Source organism: Mirounga angustirostris, unplaced genomic scaffold (genome assembly GCF_029215605.1).
Source record: "Mirounga angustirostris isolate CCGP_5_RB_7025 unplaced genomic scaffold, mMirAng1.0.hap1 SCAF_5, whole genome shotgun sequence".
Lineage (NCBI taxonomy): Eukaryota > Metazoa > Chordata > Mammalia > Carnivora > Phocidae > Mirounga > Mirounga angustirostris.
This window is the reverse complement of record NW_026991713.1, coordinates 176,189,394-176,209,623: the sequence shown is the minus strand read 5'-3', so window position 1 is coordinate 176,209,623 and position 20,230 is coordinate 176,189,394. Positions and strand designations below refer to the sequence as shown.

The window sequence follows — 20,230 nt, the reverse complement described above, 5'->3', positions numbered from 1 at the left end:
AAGCAGACTCTGTGCCAAGCCTGACATGGGGCTTGATCTCATGACCCTGAGATCAGGACCTGAGCTGAAACCAAGGGTCGGACACTCAACCAACTGTGCCACCCAGGTGCCCCTATAAACATGAATTTTTTTTTTAAAGATTTATTTATTTGAGAGAGAGAATGAGAGAGAGAGAGCATGAGAGGGGGGAGGGTCAGAGGGAGAAGCAGACTACCCGCTGAGCCGGGAGCCCGATGCGGGACTCGATCCCGGGACTCCGGGGTCATGACCTGAGCCGAAGGCAGTCGCTTAACCAACTGAGCCACCCAGGCGCCCCTATAAACATGAATTTAAAAAAATTACTTTTTATTCTAGAAGCTTTCCTACTTTCCAAAATTTGTATGTGTCAGGAACTATTTCACACCTATAAAAAGAATTTAAAGAGGGGCGCCTGGGTGGCACAGGTGGCACTTCCCTGCTCGGCAGGAGGCCTGCTTCTCCCTCTCCCACTCCCCCTACTTGTTTCCCTCTCTTGCTGTGCCTCTGTCAAATAAATAAATAAAATCTTTAAAAAAAAAAAATTTAAAGAAACATTAACCCAGTTAAATTTCCATTACGTGGAAATTACAACCTTAATAAGTACAATGAAGGAAAAGTTGGGTGTTGTCAGCTTTAACTGGGAACCTGATCTAGTCTCGGGAGGGGAACAGTGAAGGCTTGAGAATTGGAGCCTGAGTTCTGAAAGATGAGTCAAAGATAGTGAAAGGAGAACAGCATTCCAGACAGAGGAAAAGAAAGAGAATACTCTGGCAGATGAAGCTGGGCAAGATGAAGCTGGTTCCTATGCTGGACTGCAGAGAGTGAAAACAGGCCTGGTGAAGCCTGCAGGGATCAGGCCATGTGGATGTGACTGACCATCAGTCTGGCCTTTGTCTTAAGAGTGGCAGGAAGGCGTCCAGAGGTGTTAAGCATGGAAACATCATGATTAGGTATGTGGTTTAAAAGATCACTGTGTGTGGACAACAGCCTGGAAGGAAGAAAGAATGGACATGCCAAAGACAGTCAGGAAACTGGTAAAGTCACCCAGTACAGAGACTGAGAAGGCCCAGACCAGGGAGGTAGGTGAGGGCAGGAAGGAAAGTTCACTGATTAGAGAGAAACTCAAGAAGGTGTCAAGGATGATTTCTTGGTTTCTGGTTCGTGCAACCCAAGATATAGATGGAGCTTGGCAACAGTGGAAAAGGTCTGGCTTGGGATGCCTGGGTGGCTCAGTCAGTTAAGCGTCTGCCTTCGGCTCAGGTCATGATCCCAGGGTCCTGGGATTGAGTCCCGCATCGGGCTCCCTGCTCGGCGGGGAGCCTGCTTCTCCCTCTGCCTGCCACTCCCACTGCTTGTGCTTTCTCTCTAACAAATAAATAAAATCTTTAAAAAAAGAAAAGGTCTGGCTTGTCCATCCGTGGGACACCACTGGCGATGTCTGGCAGTGAGCCTGGGTATCAATGTTTAGCATTTGGGAGTGGCCAGGTTAGGGGTCACCAGGAGACATACTAGATTATGTCCTGATGTCAATTCTAGAAACACTCCCATTGGTGTAGTTGCCACTTATTATTGAACTTTCTCTAACATATTCTGCTGAGATGACTCAATAAGGCACAGAATAGTATGTACAGTATAGATGCTATCATTTCTACAGAACAAAGGTGGTGGTAGTGGGGGCGGGGGCGGGGGTGGGGAGAATACAGTGACCTATAAAGTCAACCTGAAAGGTTACCTAAGAAATTGGTAGTGCTGACTGTCCCAGTGGCTGGAAGACAGGGGTGAGACTTCTTACTGCAGGCTTTTTTCATCTTTTGAATCTTATACTATATAAATGTACTACCTAATTAAAAAATAAGTAACATTTAAAAAGATAGAGAAATGAAGCAGACTGCTTGGGGAGCTGAGAACCTGAACAACCCTTTGGTGGATGTTGTAAACAGGCTTCAATCAGTGGAATGAGGTGGGTAGGGGTAGAGATGAGCCGATTAGAAATTCGATATTACACACCACTGCTTCCAAGGGATGCGATGTTTTTTGGTCCCATACCTACATTCCTTGCCAGTGAACAGAGGCTAAATCAGTAGTGACTTAATTATTACATACCAAAATGTAAAGCAGCCGCAAACCTGTTTTTAAAAGACTGTGCCTGACTATTCTGGGAAAAGGGAGGATAAACAACAGCTGGAGAATAGACGAGCTGATATCTGGATCCTAACCTTTCAAACAATACTAACCTAGCCACCCACCAGGAAGAACAGCTTGACAACAATGCATGGCATTAGACCGCTTTTTTAGCATTCCTGGTGATGCAGTTATTAATTCATGGGACCTTCTTCATAAGAAAGAACCCATTTTCTAAGTGAGACACAGTCTGTACCAGCAAGATAGCCTGGCCAAATGGAGTCAGTTGTGAGCAAGAGGTCAGAGGACGCCACCACTCACTTCCAGAATCACAGCAGTTCTCTGGCAAATCCAGGGGTGGATTTTCAGCCACGGTGTTTCTCAATGAAGGGCCGAGGAGTCCCAGAGAATAAAACGGAAATGTCTTTTGAACAGATTAACTAGCTAGACACTGAAACCCACAATTAAAATATCGCAGGAGAATAGCAACCTGGGTAAATTTAACATTTGGAGCTTTCTGTGTTGTTTCTTTAAAATGTACCCTTCGGGCGCCTGGGTGGCTCAGTTGGTTAAGCGACTGCCTTCGGCTCAGGTCATGATCCTGGAGTCCCTGGATCGAGTCCCGCGTCGGGCTCCCTGCTCGGCGGGGAGTCTGCTTCTGCCTCTGACCCTCCCCCCTCTCATGTGCGCTCTCTCTCTCATTCTCTGTCTCAAATAAATAAATAAATAAATAAATAAATAAATAAATAAAAATCTTTAAAAAAATAAATAAATAAAATGTACCCTTCTCTTGTAAACAGTGTGAATTTCTCTCAAGCATAGCTAGGCTTTGTTCTTAGACTCAACAGATGCTTAAACAACACTAGGCAGAAGAAACGTTGATACATTTCTTTTTTTTTTTTTTTAATTTTTTTTTAAAGATTTTATTTACTTATTTGTCAGAGAGAGAGAGCACAAGCAGAGGGAGAAGCAGGCTTCCCGCTGAGCAGGGAGCCTGATGTGGGGCTCGATCCCGGGACTCCAGGATCATGACCTGAGCCGAAGGCAGTCGTTTAACCAACTGAGCCACCCAGGCGTCCCTCTTGATACATTTCAAACACAAAGATAATTACATTCTTCAAAGTGAGGTTAATGAGAAGGTCCTAAGGACCATTTTGGAAGACAGAGTACACTCTGCATGCAACTTCAAAACACCCAGCACAAGCATATCCCAGCTATCAGATCCAATCAGCACAGGGATGCAGTCATTAAGGACTGCTGTGGGTCTGGGTTCTTCATGGCAAAAGAGAGATTTCTGGTTAACTTTTATGCTGCCCCTTTAGTCTCAAGATGCATCAAGGTGTTCGGACTATTCACTGAGGTCTCAGCTTTGCAATATAAAGAACACACTCCATAGCTTCCCTTCACCCACTTTCTGCTGCTTAAATACTGTTTTATGGGCAAGGCAGAGATTAAGCCTGGCTTCAGATGACCCTGTCAGAGAGCTGAGAGTTCTTCATTAAACAGCTTCCTCAAAGACCAGCGAACACATGCCCCAGTCATCACCTCTTCTATGCACAGCTGAGCTTCCTGCTGCTGGTAAAGAACCCAAGAAAATCTGATGAGGCCAAGAGTCCCCCAAGTCACCAGGCTTTGTCCTCCTTGCTCACCACCCCTCCAGGCCTACTACGAAGTTGCCTGGCTCTCTGTGCACCCTGCATCTTACCTGGACTTCCAGTCTTGTCTAGGCAGTGGAACATAGCAGAAACTGCTCACTTATTTTTAAATGATTCCTCCAGTGAAACTTCTAGATCCACTCTTCAGGGTAGAGAAGTTGCTGACCTAGATATGGGGCATGAGGCTGTGGCCGATTCAAACAATCTCTGAAATTCAAGTGCTCTGCTTTGCCATCTCAGGCACTCCAAAAATGGTGGGGCTGTTAGTTCCCAAACCCCTTAAATCAAAAGATGAGGCCCGGGTACCTGACACTTCAGAAATGCTTAGCAAACTCCAGGAGCCACAGGGCCATGTGCATTCAGACCATGCATGTCTCTCAGTTGTCAAGGTCACCGTTTCTTCCCCACCTCCAGGTCCAAATGACACATGGACACCAACTTAGTCCAGCAAGAGATTTTAAGACAGGAAAAAAGACCACGAGACTGATGCTGGAACCCTTGAGAATTAATAAAACTGGGCAAACTTAAAACTCAGCAGAATCAGGGCTTTTCCTTCCTTTAAGGAAATCCAAGAACTTCTGTTTTTCCCAGGGTAAGGGTGCACACAGTCTCTTGAAGAAGTGAGATAAGTGAGCAACCCACACGGAACACAGTGGAGTTAAGTATAATAGTGCACACACATGTGGGCTTGTGTACACATAAAGACAGCAAAGAAGAGGGGGAGGAGCTCAGTCAGACAAGAGTTCTTTGAGGAGTTGGCATCTTCATGAGACTGAATAAAGCAAGTATCACGAGTGATGAGAACACCCAGGCAACCAATACAGTATTCCTCCCATCAGGATTGAGATCTCTCTGGGTGGTGCCTTCCCCAACTCCAACGGCCATCAGAGCCAAGTATCTAAAATGCAGAACCAGATCTCCAAACAGTTCAACAATGAAATGATAATGTTAATATTTTAATGAGCACAAAAGAATTGCACATCATTAAATAAAATTAAAGTATAATTTTACCCCACCCTCTTAAATTTTCTAATATCTAAGCATGTTTTGCAATGTATGTTACAACAGTATCACACATACTTTATAAATAAATAAACATAAACTGGGGGGTGTTCTGCTCTACACAATTCTTCTGATGCAGTGAGCAATCACAACGCTGTGTATCTAACTGCTCTAGATACTGGAAAATCACGGAAGAGACCTAGACGGGGCAGCAATCTGTCCGGGGGCTTGTTTTTCCAAAAGCTTTGATGAATGGAAGAAGCTAGACCAGAGGTGTGAAGATGGCTGAACAGCAACTGGAACAGTCTATGGAAGAGATGAGGGTGAGAGAAGCCTGCAGTGATTCTGGGGTTCTGACTTATGACACCGCTGGGCTGGTGGAAACATGAACTTGGATCAAGTGATGCAGGAGAAGCAGATCTGAGTGAGGGTGGGAAGCAGAGGTGTGAACATAAGTTTAATTTTAGACTAGCTTCCTTATTTAAGAGCGAGTGAGCGAGCAAGCACACCCATACATGAGTGGGGGAGGAGGAGAGGGAGAGAAAGAATCCCAAGCAGACTCCGCACTCAGCATGGAGCATTACATGGGGCTTGATCTTACAACCCTGAGATTATGACCTGAGTCAAAAGAGTTGGGACACTCAACTGACTGAGCCACCCAGATGTCCTTATTCACTCTTGATATTGTCCTATTGCTTGTCATATGCTGTATGAGATGCTGGGGATAGCAATAAGCAAGTTAGACTGAGTTTCTACCTTCTTTTTCTTTTTAAGTAAGCTCTATGCCCAATGTAGGGCTCGAACTCACGACCCTGAGATCAAGAGTCACGTGCTTTACCAAATGAGCTAGCCATGCGCCCCACTACCTTTTTTTTTTTTTTTTTTAAGATTTTATTTGTTTGAGAGAGAGAGAGAGAGGAAGGGAGGGAGGGAGAGATCATGCGAGTAGGTGGTGGGGGAGGAGCAGAGGGAGAGGGACAAGCAGAATCTGTGCTGAGTGTAGAGCCCAATGCAGGGTTGATCCCATGACCTGAGATCATGACCTGAGCCAAAACCAAGAGGCAGACGCTCAACTGACTGAGCCATGCAGGCACCCTTCTCCCTGCAATACGTCCTTGAAGTGTATGTTTTAGTGAAGAAGAGAAATATGAAACAAACAGGACACACAGCTGCAACAGTGATAGAACATTTCAGAGGAATAGCCCTAGGTGCTGTAAGGGCAAAATAGCAGTTATATTAGTTTGGAGACCAAGAAAGCCTTTTTGAGGCTGTGACATGGAAGCAGAGCCCTGAAGGGTGTGCACTGTTAGCCAGGTATGGGGGGAAGAGTGTTCCAGGCAGAGAGAAGGAGGTGTGTAAGGGCTTTGAAGCAGAAGACCTGTCTCACTGGAGGAGCACAGAGGAAGTTGGTTTGGCTGGAGCTCAAGGGGCAAGGCTTGGAGTGGCCAGTGAATCCTGCTTCCTGATGCTTCCTGCTGCAGGCACTGAGGCTGGAAGGAAGAGTCTGGAAAGCCAGGGCGTGGGTGGGAAATGCAATGCTCTGATTTACATTTTCAAAAGATCATGCTGTTTGCACAGGCAGGGAATGGCTCCTGATGGTGGAGACTATAGACTGTAGGACCTTACAGCAATCTCCTCACTGAAACTCGGGCCAAATAAATAACTTCTAGGGGAACAAGCCCTAGAGTCTGGATTTGATTCTTGGCCAGACTTCCTTCATAGCCCTCCACCAATAAGGCTATGACCTACTTCCTGAACCAAGCTGTGCCAACACTGAGCCTGGCAGGGGTAAGGCCGGCCTGTGACTGGGGAAAATGGCAATGGGCCTATCTTTTCTTGTTAGGAATAAGAGAACCACTTTTCTAATATGGCTTCTGAAAGGGACTTTATTTTGAAAAGCATACAGATTTTTAGTTTTGGCTCTTTAGATGAGCTGCCCACTGAAATGTTTTCTATATGTAGGGGAGCATCATTAAAAAAAATATTTTATCCCAAGTTTTTATTTAAATTCAAGTTAGTTTAACATATAGTGTAGTACTGGTTTCAGGAGCAGAATTTAGTGATTCATCACTTACATATAATATCCAGTGCCTCATCATAACAAGTGCCCTTCTTAATGGCCATCACCCATTTGGCCCACCCCCATCCAACTCCCCCAAATTTTATTTTTTCTCTTTTTAAAAAAGATTTAGGAGCACCGGGTGGCTCAGTTGGTTAACCGAATGCCTTCGGCTTGGGTCACGATCCTGGAGACCCAGAATCGAGTCCTGCATCGGGCACCCTGCTCAGCGGGGAGTCTGTTTCTCCCTTCAATCCTCCCGTCTCATACTCTCTCTCAAATAAATAAATAAAATCTTAAAAAAAAAAGATTTGAGAGAAAGAAGAGAGAACATGCACTTTGGGAGGGGGGCAGAGAGAGAGGGAGAGAGAGAGAATCCTAAGCAAACTCTGTGCTGGGCCCTGAGCCAGCCCAACATGGGGCTTGATCTCATGACCCTGAGATCATGACCTGAGCCGGAAAAAAGAGTCAGACGCTTCACCAATGGTTGAAGTTGCTCCCAGGACGGGGAGCAACTTTTTTTTTTTAAAGATTTTATTTATTCATTTGAGACACAGAGATACAGAGAGAGAGAGAGAGCATGAACAGTGGGAGAGGCAGAGGGAGACAGAGAAGCAGACTCCCTGCCGAGCCAGGAGCCTGATGTGCGGCTCGATATCTGGACCCTGGGATCATGACCCGAGCCAAAGGCAGACGCTTAACCATCTGAGCCACCCAGGCACCCCAGGAAGGGGAGCATCTTTTTTTTTTTTTTAAAGATTTTTTTTTAATTTATTTGACAGAGAGAGATACAGCGAGAGAGGGAACACAAGCAGTGGGAGTGGGAGAGGGAGAAGCAGGCTTTCCGCGGAGCAGAGAGCCCGATGCGGGGCTCAATCCCAGGACCCTGGGATCATGACCTGAGCCGAAGGCAGACGCTTAACGACTGAGCCACCCAGGTGCCCCCACAATCCTCATTTCATCTTCACACCAACTCGACAAGGAAGTACTGGACCATTATCTCCATTCTTTTTTTTTTAAATTTATTTTTATTTTTTGACAGGGGTGGGGGGGCGCAGAGGGAGAGGGAAAGAGAGAATCCCAACCAGGCTCACTCTCACGACCCTGAGATCATGACCTGAGCGGACGTTTAACGACTGAGTCACCCAGGCACCCCTCCATTTTTTTTTTTAAAAAGTAAACGAGAAAAGGAAGACTCAGAGAGGCAAATTAACTTGTTTAAGGCCACGAAGCTATGGACTCTGCTTCATTCCAAATCCACTTGCTCTTTCCACTGTGTTCTCACTGCTTGCCAGCATGGTGTTTGCTAGCAAGAACAGGACATTGTTTACTGGAAAACCCAAGGGCACGAGGCTATGAGACAAGCCCCGAGGTTACAATGGGCATTTTGTGTGAGAGCAGATGAGAGAGCAGCAAGGCCATGGAGAGCCCAGCGTCAGGGTTTGGAGGGCGTGGACGAGCAGCTGCAGCTGCGCAGGATGCCTCCTTCCCTGTGCTTCCTGGAGAGCTGGGAATGACCCAGCAAGGGGCAGGATGGGCTAGGATTAAACCCGAGCATACCATTTCTTAATGATAATGATAGGAACCTGTTAATCAAGCAATCTTAGACTGGACACATACGAGGAAGTAGCTTTTCCTGCTACCTTTGGCCAGCTGCATGTCTGGTGGGGCACCGGAGGAAGTGTATTTTTAGATTTCCATTAGATGTGCAAACAGGCTCAACGTGAGTGTTCCACACCAGAACCAAGTATCACTTACTTGGTTCTTCTGTCACCCAGCCCCTGGGCCCTCATTTGTACATATTTGCCACTCACTTCCCCAAATGGGGCCAGGATAATGATGTACAGAGACCCGCTAATGACAGTGCCTGAGACCATCTCATCCCACCATCACTGCTCTGGGTGAAGTTCTGCTCCCACGGAGACTGGTAAGTGAGACATATCTGCGCTGAAACACTCTCCCTCTCCCTCCCTCGCTCCCTTCAACAAACACCTCCTGAGAGAGCCTGCCACTTCGACCAGGCTCTATTCCCAACGAAGGATCAGTGAACAAAATGAGGGCCTACTCCCTGGAGTCTACGTTTTTTTTTTTTTTTTTTTTTAAGATTTTATTTATTTATTTGATAGAGAGAGACACAGCGAGAGAGGGAACACAAGCAGGGGGAATGGGAGAGGGAAAAGCAGGCTTCCTGCGGAGTAGGGAGCCCGATGTGGGGCTCGATCCCAGAATGCTGGGATCATGACCTGAGCTGAAGTCGCTTAACAACTGAGCCACCCAGGCGCCCTTGGAGTCTACGTTCTGACGGACAAATAGATAAAGGTCCACTCTGCAGGAAGACCATGAACACTATGGGCATAAGTGTGGGCAGGGAGGCTGCCCTTTGACACTGGTATGAAGGACAGCCTCGTACGGGGGTGGCATTCCAGTGTGAACCCGAAGGGGATCTGGCAGAGTGGAAGCAGGGGGGTGGAGTCACCTGGGAGAGCAGGAGAGGAGCTCAGAGAAGCAGCCCCTGGGGGCCTCATGGCTGATCCCGAGCCGGCATCCAGGGCCAGCATGGTTGGCCTCCAGTCAGTGACACACGCTTGACACCCTCAACCTGGCAACGCTCTGCCTAGATGTCCTTTTTCTTCTGTCAACACCTACCCATCAGTTCTCATTTCAAACGCTAGGGGCTCTGGGAGACCCAAATGACCTGGGCAAGATTGGCACTCTTTCCCTGGACTCCTGGAGCACTTGGCTCCCACTCTATTACAGCACTTCTGTCTTGTAATTATCTGATTACACCACATCTCCAAGGAGCCAAGCCCTGCTTAGAGGCAAAGACTATGCTCTGCTGATCACTACAGACAGACTTGGAATGGAAGTTTCAATTAATCTATTTTAAAAAACGTTACCCTTTGAGCGGCTATTTTGCGTCACATGGGGATGCACTGGTGAATAAACCAGCAAAATTCTGGATCACAAGGTGCTTACAGCCTAGCACACAATGTCTCAGGTGTCTTTGGATTTCTAGGGCCATGCACTAGGTCTGACCCACACGAGGGGGTGAATATATAAAAGACTTCAGAGATGAAGGCTGGCGAACACAAAGCACATCCCTCTTCATGTGGAGTTACAAATACACCTCCCAGTCTCACTCCTGGGACTTCTGCATTTTATATGTAAAAAAGGAATTTAAAATCTCTTAGTAAAATGAACCCCTTCCCCAAAGAACATTATCTCCTCCTTATCATGTCTTCATATTTATAATCATGCAAAGTACAATGACGAGTTCATGAGAAAATCAAGTTCTACATAAGACACTTTCAGGGGGAGCTTGGCTGGCTCTCGAACTCGGGGTCATGAGTTCAAGCCCCACGTTGGGTATAGAGCTTACTTAAAAAAAAAAAAACAAAAACTGGATTTAAGAAAACTTAAAAAAAAAAATCAGTATTATTAAAAAACAAAACAAAAACACCTTTCTGGTAAAGTCATTACAGCTTGTGCCTTAAGGACACGGGTTAGGTCTTTCTTACAGTGGTTCCTTTCTTTGCTCCCTCCTAATTCCCTTCCCCCATCCAGTGCACATAAAACTATAAAGACCAGTTATTACCAAGAAGTTAATGGCCAAATGCCTGCAGATTGTGCTTGAGAAAGCACTGAATCTCTTTAAATTCCAATGTTCTTTGTTGGCTTTCACCTATAACTTTAGTATGTGGAAAAGGATCTCTCTTCGTTTTGGACGAGAGGTGCTTCCCAAACAGTGGTGCCTATTAATTTGTGCTGGTGAGATCAGAACTGAAAAATCCATCAGCCTGGCTCTCTCCCTCCCCTACCCAGGGCTCGAGAAGGTCAGTTAACACCTGAGGTCAGACCACAAGTTCCTAGGCCTCCCAACCACTAGAACAAGACAGTCCAGCCTGCCTGGGTCCATTTTTCTTAAAGAAAACACAACGCGAGCATTAATTCTTTTAATGATGTCCTGTAATTATCTGATTACATCATATCTCCACAAGAAGTCATGCTCTCCTTGCAGGGATTTCTCTTTCCCTCAAGGTAAATCATCCCTCTGAGGCAGAAGAACCTTTTGATTTCTAAATGCAGAAATTCAAATCTGGGCATGGCCAGGCGACACCTCTGAGCAACCCTACCGAAGAAAAGACTTCTCTGGGAAAGATTTCACACTGTTCTTATGTTATACATACGTACACTAAACTAAATTTTTAAACATGTGTGCCTTGGATGCATACCCTCCCATTTCTAGATACAGAAGCTGACTTTGAAAAAAAGAAATCTCTAAACCTTACTCCTGCAGATTAGAAAGAAGCCAAGTATGCCTTACTTTATTTATTTTTTTAAAGATTTTATTTATCTGACAAAGAGAGACAAAGTGAGAGAGGGAACACAAGCAGGGGGAGTGGGAGAGGGAGAAGCAGGCTTCCTGCGGAGCAGGGAGCCCGATGTGGGGCTGGATCCCAGGACTCTGGGATCATGACCTGAGCTGAAGGCAGACGCTTAACGACTGAGCCACCCAGGCACCCCACCTTACTTTAGATTTCATTAGGATTAGGTGACAAATTGGAATGGGTGGCTTCGAATTTGGTTTCTGTGCTAATGCTGCCCCCTACGGATAGAAAGTTAAAAAGGCACCGAGACTTCTGGAGTCACCCTGCCTAGGAGAGGGCAATGCTTGAGAAATCCAGACTGGGAAAACCAGCTACATCATGATCCCAGTGGCCTGCTTTTTTACTGTTATGGGGAGCAGGACTTTTGAGATAAAGTGGGATGTAAAGACTTCCTGGAATAAAGTTTTTTGTTTTTTGAAGATTTTATTTATTTGACAGAGATAGACAGTGAGAGCAGGAACACAAGCAGGGGGGAGTGGGAGTGGGAGAAGCAGGCCCCCTACGGAGCAGGGAGCCTGATGCAGGGCTCGATCCCAGGACCCTGGGATCATGACCTGAGCCGAAGGCAGACGCTTAACAACTGAGCCACTCAGGCGCCCTGGAATAAAGGTAAGTTTTTTTTTTTTTTTTTAAAGATTTTATTTATTTATTTGAGACCGAGAGAATGAGATACAGAGAGCATGAGAGGGAGGAGGGTCAGAGGGAGAAGCAGACTCCCTGCCGAGCAGGGAGCCCGATGCGGGACTCGATCCCGGGACTCCAGGATCATGACCTGAGCCGAAGGCAGTCGTTCAACCAACTGAGCCACCCAGGCGCCCAATAAAGGTAAGTTTAATTTTACCTTTACCAGAATAACAAAAATACCAATTCCCTTACAGTTATTCAAATACTGATGACTGTTCCTCTCGAATGCCCATTTAACAGAATCACTGGGACGAGAACATTGCCAGGGGGTGGGTATTTATATAGAAATTAGGAGACAAGTAGGTGAGGTTCCTACTAGGTACTATGACTACTGCTCTGGGCACTGGGGAAGAAAAATGAGCAAATACAGCCCCAGCCTTCATGGGAGTTACTGAGGGTAACTTTACGTGAAGTAAGTAAAATACATGTAAGACAGGATTTTATGTGCTAAGGAGAAAATTACAGGAAGGAAGAATATTCTGGGGTGCTGAGGTACAGAGATCGTTCGTGATTATAAAGTGGGTGGTTGGGGAAGGCCTCTCTGAGAAGATGTATTTATTTATTTAAAAAAATTTATTTATTTGACAGTGAGAGACACAGCGAGAGAGGGAACACAAGCAGGGGGTGGGAGAGGGAGAAGCAGGCTTCCCGTGGAGCAGGGAGCCTGATGTGGGGCTCGATCCCAGGACCCTAAGACCATGACCTGAGCCGAAGGCAGACGTTTAACCAACTGAGCCACCCAGGCGCCCCTGAGAAGGTGTATTTTAAAAAAGATTAGAGGAAGGTGAGGAAATGAGTTTTGTGATGTGTGGGGGAAAGCATTCCAGGCCACTGGAACAGCAAGAAGTGAGGTGGGAAGGCCAGTAAAAGGAGATTGGGGCAGCCAGGGCCTGGGAGGCCTGGGAGGTGATGACGGGACTGTGGCGTGTACCTGGAGTCAAGAGAGGCTGAGTTGAAGAGGATTCTCTCTACAAGGGCCTGAGTAGGTGAGTCCCAAAGAACCCCTATGTGCCGGCACCCCTCTCATGGAGAGCTCTCCTGCTCTGAGCCATCCTGTCCTAGGGCTCTTCCTCTGCGAGGGCTGAAAAAGCAAGAGGGCAGGGGTCGTGACTAAGCCCAGTCCAAAAGGGCTTGCTCACAGGAGATGCTCAACACAACAGTACGAGTTTGTGGAACCAAAGTCACGTAGAACTATGATGTTCATACTATGAATTGCAACACACTGATGGGTTGTGAAATCATTTCAGTAGATTATAACCAGTGTTTATTTTTTCATTTATTTTTCAAACTACAACAGAAAAGAAGATACTAGAGTGTACTCCACGTGTCAGGTAACTGTTTTGTAAAACTACTGGTTTTGGTCATATACAAGTATATTTACGTACATATTGGTTTTACGGTTCACGGTAGGTCACACTCAAAATAGTCTGAAAGCCATTAACTTAGGATTCATTCATTCATGAACCAAAAAGTTTACTTTTTATTTTTCAAAATATTTTTATTTGCGAGAGAGCGAGTGAGCAAGCGAGCACACAAGCAGGGGGAGCGGCAGGCAGAGGGAGTAGTAGGCTTCCTGCTGAGCAAGGACCCCATGCAAAACTTGATTCCAGGACCCCGGGATCATGACCTGAGCCGAAGGCAGATGCTTAACTGACTGAGCCACCCAGGCGTCCCAAAAAGTTTCTTTAATTATATTTATTTATCTGAGTGATTAATAAGAGAGTGAGTGCAAGCTCATGAGTGGGCGGGGGGGGGGGGGGAGAGGGAGAGGGAGAAGCAGATTCCCTGATGAGGAGGGAGCCTGACCTGGGGCTTAATCCCAGGACCCTGAGATCATGGCCCGAACTGAAGGCAGACACTTAACAGACTGAGCCACCCAGGTGCCCCCCCAAAATTTATTATTATTATTTTTTAAAGATTTTATTTATTTATTCGACAGAGAGAGATAGTGAGAGAAGGAACACAAGCAGGGGGAGAGGAAGAGGGAGAAGCAGGCTTCCTGCCGAGCAGGGAGCCTGATGCGGGGCTCGATCCCAGGACCCTGGGATCACGACCTGAGCCGAAGGCAGATGCTTAACGAATAAGCCACCCAGGCGCCCCCCAAAAGTTTATTATTTAAAAAAGACTGATTCATTTATTTTGAGAAAGAGTGCATGTGTGCGGGGTGGGGGATGGGGGTTGCGGGGGGAGGAGCAGGGGGAGAGGGAGAAAGAGAATCTTAAGCAGACTCCCTGCTCCATGGGGAGCCCAACATGGGGCTCAATTCCACAACCCCAAGATCATGATCCAAGCCGAAATCAAGAGTTGGACGCGCAACTGAGTGACCCAGGCACCCCGAACCAAAAAGGTTTTTTTTTTTATTAATTATTTGTGAGAGCGAGAATGAGTGGGGGGAGGGAAAGCAGGACAGGGAAAAGTAGACTCCTTGCTGAGCAGGAAGCCCGATTGTGGGACTTGATTCCAGGACCCTTGGATCATGACCTGAGCCAAAGGTAGACGCTTAACCGACTGAGCCACCTAGGCGCCCCCACAAAGTTTCTTTAAAGGATGAGAGGCTCTTTCTCAATAGGAGCACCCAGGAAACACTGTGAGGAATTTAAAAATGGCCCCACCTCCAGTTTACCCTGGAGCTAATGCTTTTAGTGAGGAACACTGCAGAACAACAGCCTTCATGAGGGCTCATAGCAAAGCAATGTATTAGGAAGTGGTGAATCTAATAATAGATCATTTCAAACTGTCAAAAATAAACACTGCTAGGACTTGGGCAGAAATAAGCCCAAGTACATCTCATCTTTGCTCACTGCAAGGGCTACTCCTGGGCTGCCTGGAGCTCCTGGGAATCGTGGCCTGGCAGGAGCAGCCAGCAAGCCGGTTCTTCCCTGCTCCAACTCCACTGTCACCAAGCCCTGGGACAGGCTCCAGATTTCAGGAAAAACCAAAAGACGCATCCCCCACAATATGCTTCAGGACCACATCTCTATTTTCAGGTTGTTAGCTAACCGGGCAGGGGTGTTGAGGGGAAGCAGACAAAGATAAAGGCCCTCACAGCCCAGATCCCAGAGAGAAGTCACCCCTGCTCTCAGCATTAACATGAGAAATGCTGCACCTGTTCTGGGGAAGACAGGCAAGTGGCAGGAGGGCTCAGGGGGCAGTACTGCGAATCACGCAGGACGTGCGGCCGAAGAGACGAGCACTCCAGCCTCAAGTGCAGCTCCAACTAATCTGAGGAACTGTGCCAGTTTAACCACACTCCAAGGGAGAGGGAAGGGCATGGGCCAGCTCGAGCATCTCTGGCCTGGTCACAGCCACCATCCTGCAGCAGTGACAACAACTGGCCATGGGCTCCCTCTCAGATGTGCACGTGGGGACAGATGGCATGTGCCGGAAGGCCAACTTGAGTGTCTGTGTGATAGTTCTGTGACTGAACTAAGCACTCTGGTTTCTCTCTCAACCTCAACCTGTGGATCTGGTCTGGGTCAGTGGGAGGAAATTCAGCTCCTGGACCAGTAGTGGCAGACAAACCCCTGGCCCGGGCACTCACTTTCTGCGTGAGCTGTGTGAGCAGAAGACTCACCAGGGCTGCTAAGGAAAGATGCAGATCCTGACACTGTGGTCCTGGGTGGGTCCAGGAACCTGCATACAGACCAACTCCTTGGGATACTGTTACAGCAGGCTTAATGGATCCTGTTTTGAGAAGCCCCGGCCCGATTACAGCACTGCCTCCCTGTGAGGCCTTGGGCTTTCCTCGGGGACAGTCCTGACTACTGCTCTCTCAAGTGATTTGGTTTCCCACAAAGGAAAAGCAAATAAATGCTAATTAATGTCCCTTACCCAAGAGCCTGCTCAGAAAAAAAAGGTCTTCTGTACATAGTGTCGCTTTTATCTTAGTCTACGTCTGAGAATGTGCTATGAGGCAGCAAAGTAGAGAAACCAAGCCCTGCCACTCAGGCCTGAGAAGCAGGGATGAAGGCCACCGTGGCATTCCTGTGCATGCCTGGTCTGGTAACAGGCTGGGAGATTTTTTCAGCTGGGCTTAAAAAATAGTTTAAAAAAAACCCACACACACACCTATATATATATATATATATATATAGGTGTGTATATACATGTATATACATACACACACACATATATATATTTAGAAATTTTATTTATTTGACAGAGAGAGAGAAAGCGAGAGAGCACAAGCAAGGGAGCAGCAGAGGGAGAGGGAGAAGCAGGCTCCCCACCATGCAGGGAGCCCTGATGTGGGGCTCGATTCCAGGACCCTGGCTTCATGACCTGAACCAAAGTCAGATACTTAACCGACTGAGCCACCCAGGCGCCCCAGTAAAATATTTTTCATAATACAGTGAAAAAAGAAACAGATCTATAGCACACACCATTTGTGTAAATGAGAATCATACATGCTCAGACTATTTTCTCAAGGCATATGCACATTTGAGGACGTATACAAAATGCTTAAAGTGGGTGTCTAAGGGATGGGGGTAGGAGCAGGGACTGAGGGATGAAAAAGAAAATAAAACAAGAAAGGGGGTCTTGCACAGCTGATTCTGATGGCGTACCCTGTAAAAGAGTGTGGCTGACTCAGAGTCGTAGACTTGGTTCCAGCCCTCACCCCCAGACTAGACACATTGTCCCCTAGGCCCTGGGTTCAAACGGCTATTAGTGCCCTCATCCTCCCTAGCTTCAAAAACAGGTGCCGAATAACTGAATTAACTTCCATATTTGCAAATCAAAAGGCAAAGCACTACCAACAGGGCATAAGGACATAAATACAGGTATATTCTGGGGTGTATCTTTCACTAATGCTTCTATTTTGGTTAGGTTTGTGGACTTATTTCATTGACTTAGCCTAAAAATGACTCAGTTTTAGAATTTGAAAAGCTCTGAAAAAACGCTGGATGGTAAAAAATCAAACTAGTAAGAATTAGCATATACTCAGAAAGATGGGTCCCAACAAGTGAGAGGACCTCATGGCATCTCTGATCCTGGGATACACATGGTTCTGTATTTCCTGGACAGATTTAGAGATATTAGGACTTTGCATTTTTTTTTTTAACCATCTGGGATGGAATTCTTACAGTGGAGGGAACATAATTCAGTCTTTTCCTGATTATGCACAGTTATGGTCCTGTGGTACATCCACGACTCTGAGCTGTAACCAGGAAAACCACTGGAGTCTACCAACATGTTTGGGCAGTCTGTCCCTACCCTGAATGTCCCGTCCCCAGGCCACCTGGCCCTTAGAGTCTTCCTGTTTGGCTGGCTGGTTTCTTCCCTGCTTTCAGGTGACCCCTTTTTGCTGCTTTTTCTATGCTTACTCGACACACTTCCTCTTTCTCCCTATCTATCTGTTAAAGGGTTGAAAACCAGATAACTAAGCATTTTAGAACTGGGTCTCAAAATAAGAATAGAATGATCTAAAGACAAATCTCTAGTGTTCACCTTGGAGGACAAAGCATCACAGACTATAATGTTAACTATTTTGGATGTTTCAAAGGCTTTTCAGATTTGCTCCTGCCACCAGTTCAGTGTCGAAGATGAAAAAAGGCAGCTGTGGAAAATTCTTCTCAAAAATGGTGACTGTAAAATCTGCTCTGGCTTGACCTTGATGGACCTTTCCCTGCCTGATTATCTTCACCTACTGGGCCAACACTGTGGGCAGACTCTCCACCTTGACAGGACATGTCTGTGGGGACTGTGGGGGTACTAGCTCAATCCCCTCACCTTGTGTGGTTTCTCTGAGGGTAGATCTTCCAGCCTAGGCACAGTGCCATTCAGACCAACACCAGTCTTTAGTAATGGCATGGAGAAAGGTGCCTATGTCTTCTCAATTTACCAGATGGTAAGCTTCTCTTTGGCTGGGACATATTCAATCAGTTCTCACCAACAGACTTTCTCATGAAACCCAACCCATGGGGTTAAGTGCAGTGGGAGACCCAGGCATGTTACCAAGTCTTTTTAGATCTGGTGCCCAGGTATTATGTTCATCCTAGTTTTCAGGATCTATGACGTTTAATGAAGCCCTCTGTCAAGAAAATATAGACTTAAAGACAGTACAGACATGCACTATCTGGAACTGTGATAGTAACTGTGTGTTTACTAATGGGGTTAATCAAACGGGGCCTGGAATTACCTGTATTCTCTCATTTGATAAAATGGAAGAATAAGCTAGGTTATCTGACCCACCTAAAACGCCCCACAAAATAACCCTAGATTGTTAGGAAGTGCAGCTTAACACAATCCTAACTTAAATAAAGTCAGTAACTTACCTTTCCAAAATGAGGACATGTTTTTCCCCAGGACTCAAGGAGAATGGAGTAACTCTTGAAGAAAGTGTGACAGGTTTAGAGATCATGAGGGGGATTTTTGAGAACTGCTTGGGAGGCATGGTCTGAGCCCAGATGTGGGCAGCTCTGGCATGTGGAAGGCATTTAAAGATACAGTTTGGATGAGATCACCGAGGCAGGTGGGGACAGATGCACAGGTCAGAGCCCTAGGGTGCTGCAGGAGTGGTATGCAGGGCTGACAAAGGGAGGACCGGAAAGCTTCTCAGTGAGGGGGTAATTTAAGGTACTAGACTGGGCTTCTAAAATGGAAAGATGACAAAGGAAAGAGGGAGCGAGGGTAAAGGGTATGCACCAGGGATTGATAAGCTCTATCTTTTGGGCTAGTTTGTAACTCTACATCCATTTCTCTTAGCCTGAGTAGTGAGGCACATCCTACCTACATTTCTCTCTGGTGATGTCTTGTAAAATTCGAGACAGAATTTGCATCATTTTGTAGTCCTAGAGTGATAGAATCCAAAGCCCTTGCAAATGGTGAGCTTCCTGGAACCAAGAGAGGTACAAGTAACTGACCTAACTCTGAGCCCCATCCAACCACTAGATAAACACTCAGATAATTTCTGGCTCAAATTCTGTTAATTATCAATGGGTCAGAACTGCAACGTTCATGAAACTAAGACCATAAGTTAGTAACAGCAGCTTCCCAGAACCACAAACTTCAGCTCTAACTAAACAAGGAACTCTTAGGTAGCTGTTCAGGGTAAATGTATCAATATGCTCTTTCCGGTATAGTTGGGCTTGTGGCACGCAGTCGTGCCTGGGAGTGGATGTATAGGAAGAACGGAGCCTCCACCGAGTTGTTAAAAGTGGGTTACGTGATGACCCTTTCTGACACCGAGACTGGACAGTGACTTCTGGAAAACTTGGGAACAGGAGAATAGGTTCTTAAAGGAGTGGCTGGGGGCAGGGTGGGAAACAACCAAAGTGAACAGAGAGCGTTCCACATCCTTTCTCTGAAGTGGCTGCTTTCTCCCTGGCACTCCTGGGACAGGTCCTGCGCATCTGCATTTCTCTATCTTCCTGATACCCTCCCTGCCGACCCCTCAATCCTGCTCTTTCTCTAATAATGTTCATTTCCCCTTTCAGAACTGGACTTTATGAGGAGGCAGAGGCCTTTCCCTTGAGTGTGGCCCCCACTCACTCTTTGTTGAACAGTGCAATCTCTCTAGTTGCCTTTTGGTTCCTGTGCCTGAAGAAAGTCACACAAACACATTCCTTTGAAAGGATTTTACAGCTCACCACTCTGGGTAGACAGAATTGGAGGAAAAAAAGACACAGGAAGTTAAGTAAATGGCTTTGGAGTGTGCTTTCAGGTGCACTTCTGGGCTGGTAACTGGAAAGTTCCCTTGGACTGCCTTCCATTTTTATTTTTAAAGATCACCGGCCTTCCCACCTGCTGTCCCAACTCCTGAAAGGAATGAAGACAACACAATATAGCAGAAGGAGCCCAGGCTTTAGACTTTAAGACAATTTGTTGCTATTTATGCTATGGGCAGGCTCCCTGGTCTCTTCTCAGAGACCTACTCTTCAGATCTCCCTGGAGGAGTATAAAGATAAAATGAGAAAATATGTGGCCTCGGGGATGATGCCTGTCACTCAGAAGCGGCCCCTCTGAATGCTAATGTCCCGAGTGGGCTCCACTTTCCTGAGATACCTCTGACTACTTTACCATTTCTGTTTCCAACTCTCTAAGGATGAGAACATCAGCAACAAGCCTGATGTTCCCCGGGGCTTGTTTTCTATACTTGCATGTAGTGCAATCTGGGTGTGTGTCTGTTTTTCTTTTTCTTCCTTCTTTGCTCATATGGTTTGCAGGGCACCTTCTATGACACCATCCACTTACAATATTTACTAAGTGCCCACTGAGGATGAAGCAGAGTGCCGGGTGCTGTCAGCAGTGCTTGATGTTATCAAACCTTACGCTCTCTTCAGGCTTCAAATATTAGGAATAGC

The 20,230-nt window shown here is 46.4% G+C and overlaps 1 protein-coding gene across 9 annotated transcripts in view; it reads right to left on the bottom strand.

The window, feature by feature from the left end:
- The window catches only part of RNF216 (ring finger protein 216), a 155,626-nt gene that overhangs the window by 34,992 nt on the left and 100,404 nt on the right, over window positions 1-20,230 (bottom strand). Inside the window, exon 14 of one of the 9 annotated variants that reach the window (XM_064593336.1) lies at window positions 11,833-13,008. The exons of the other annotated variants lie outside the window; for them this stretch is intronic. Coding sequence (XP_064449406.1) covers window positions 12,865-13,008 — 144 coding nt within the window. The 3' untranslated portion in view covers window positions 11,833-12,864. Of the gene's footprint in view, window positions 1-11,832; window positions 13,009-20,230 lie in introns of those variants that run through there. 9 annotated transcript variants of the gene reach the window in all.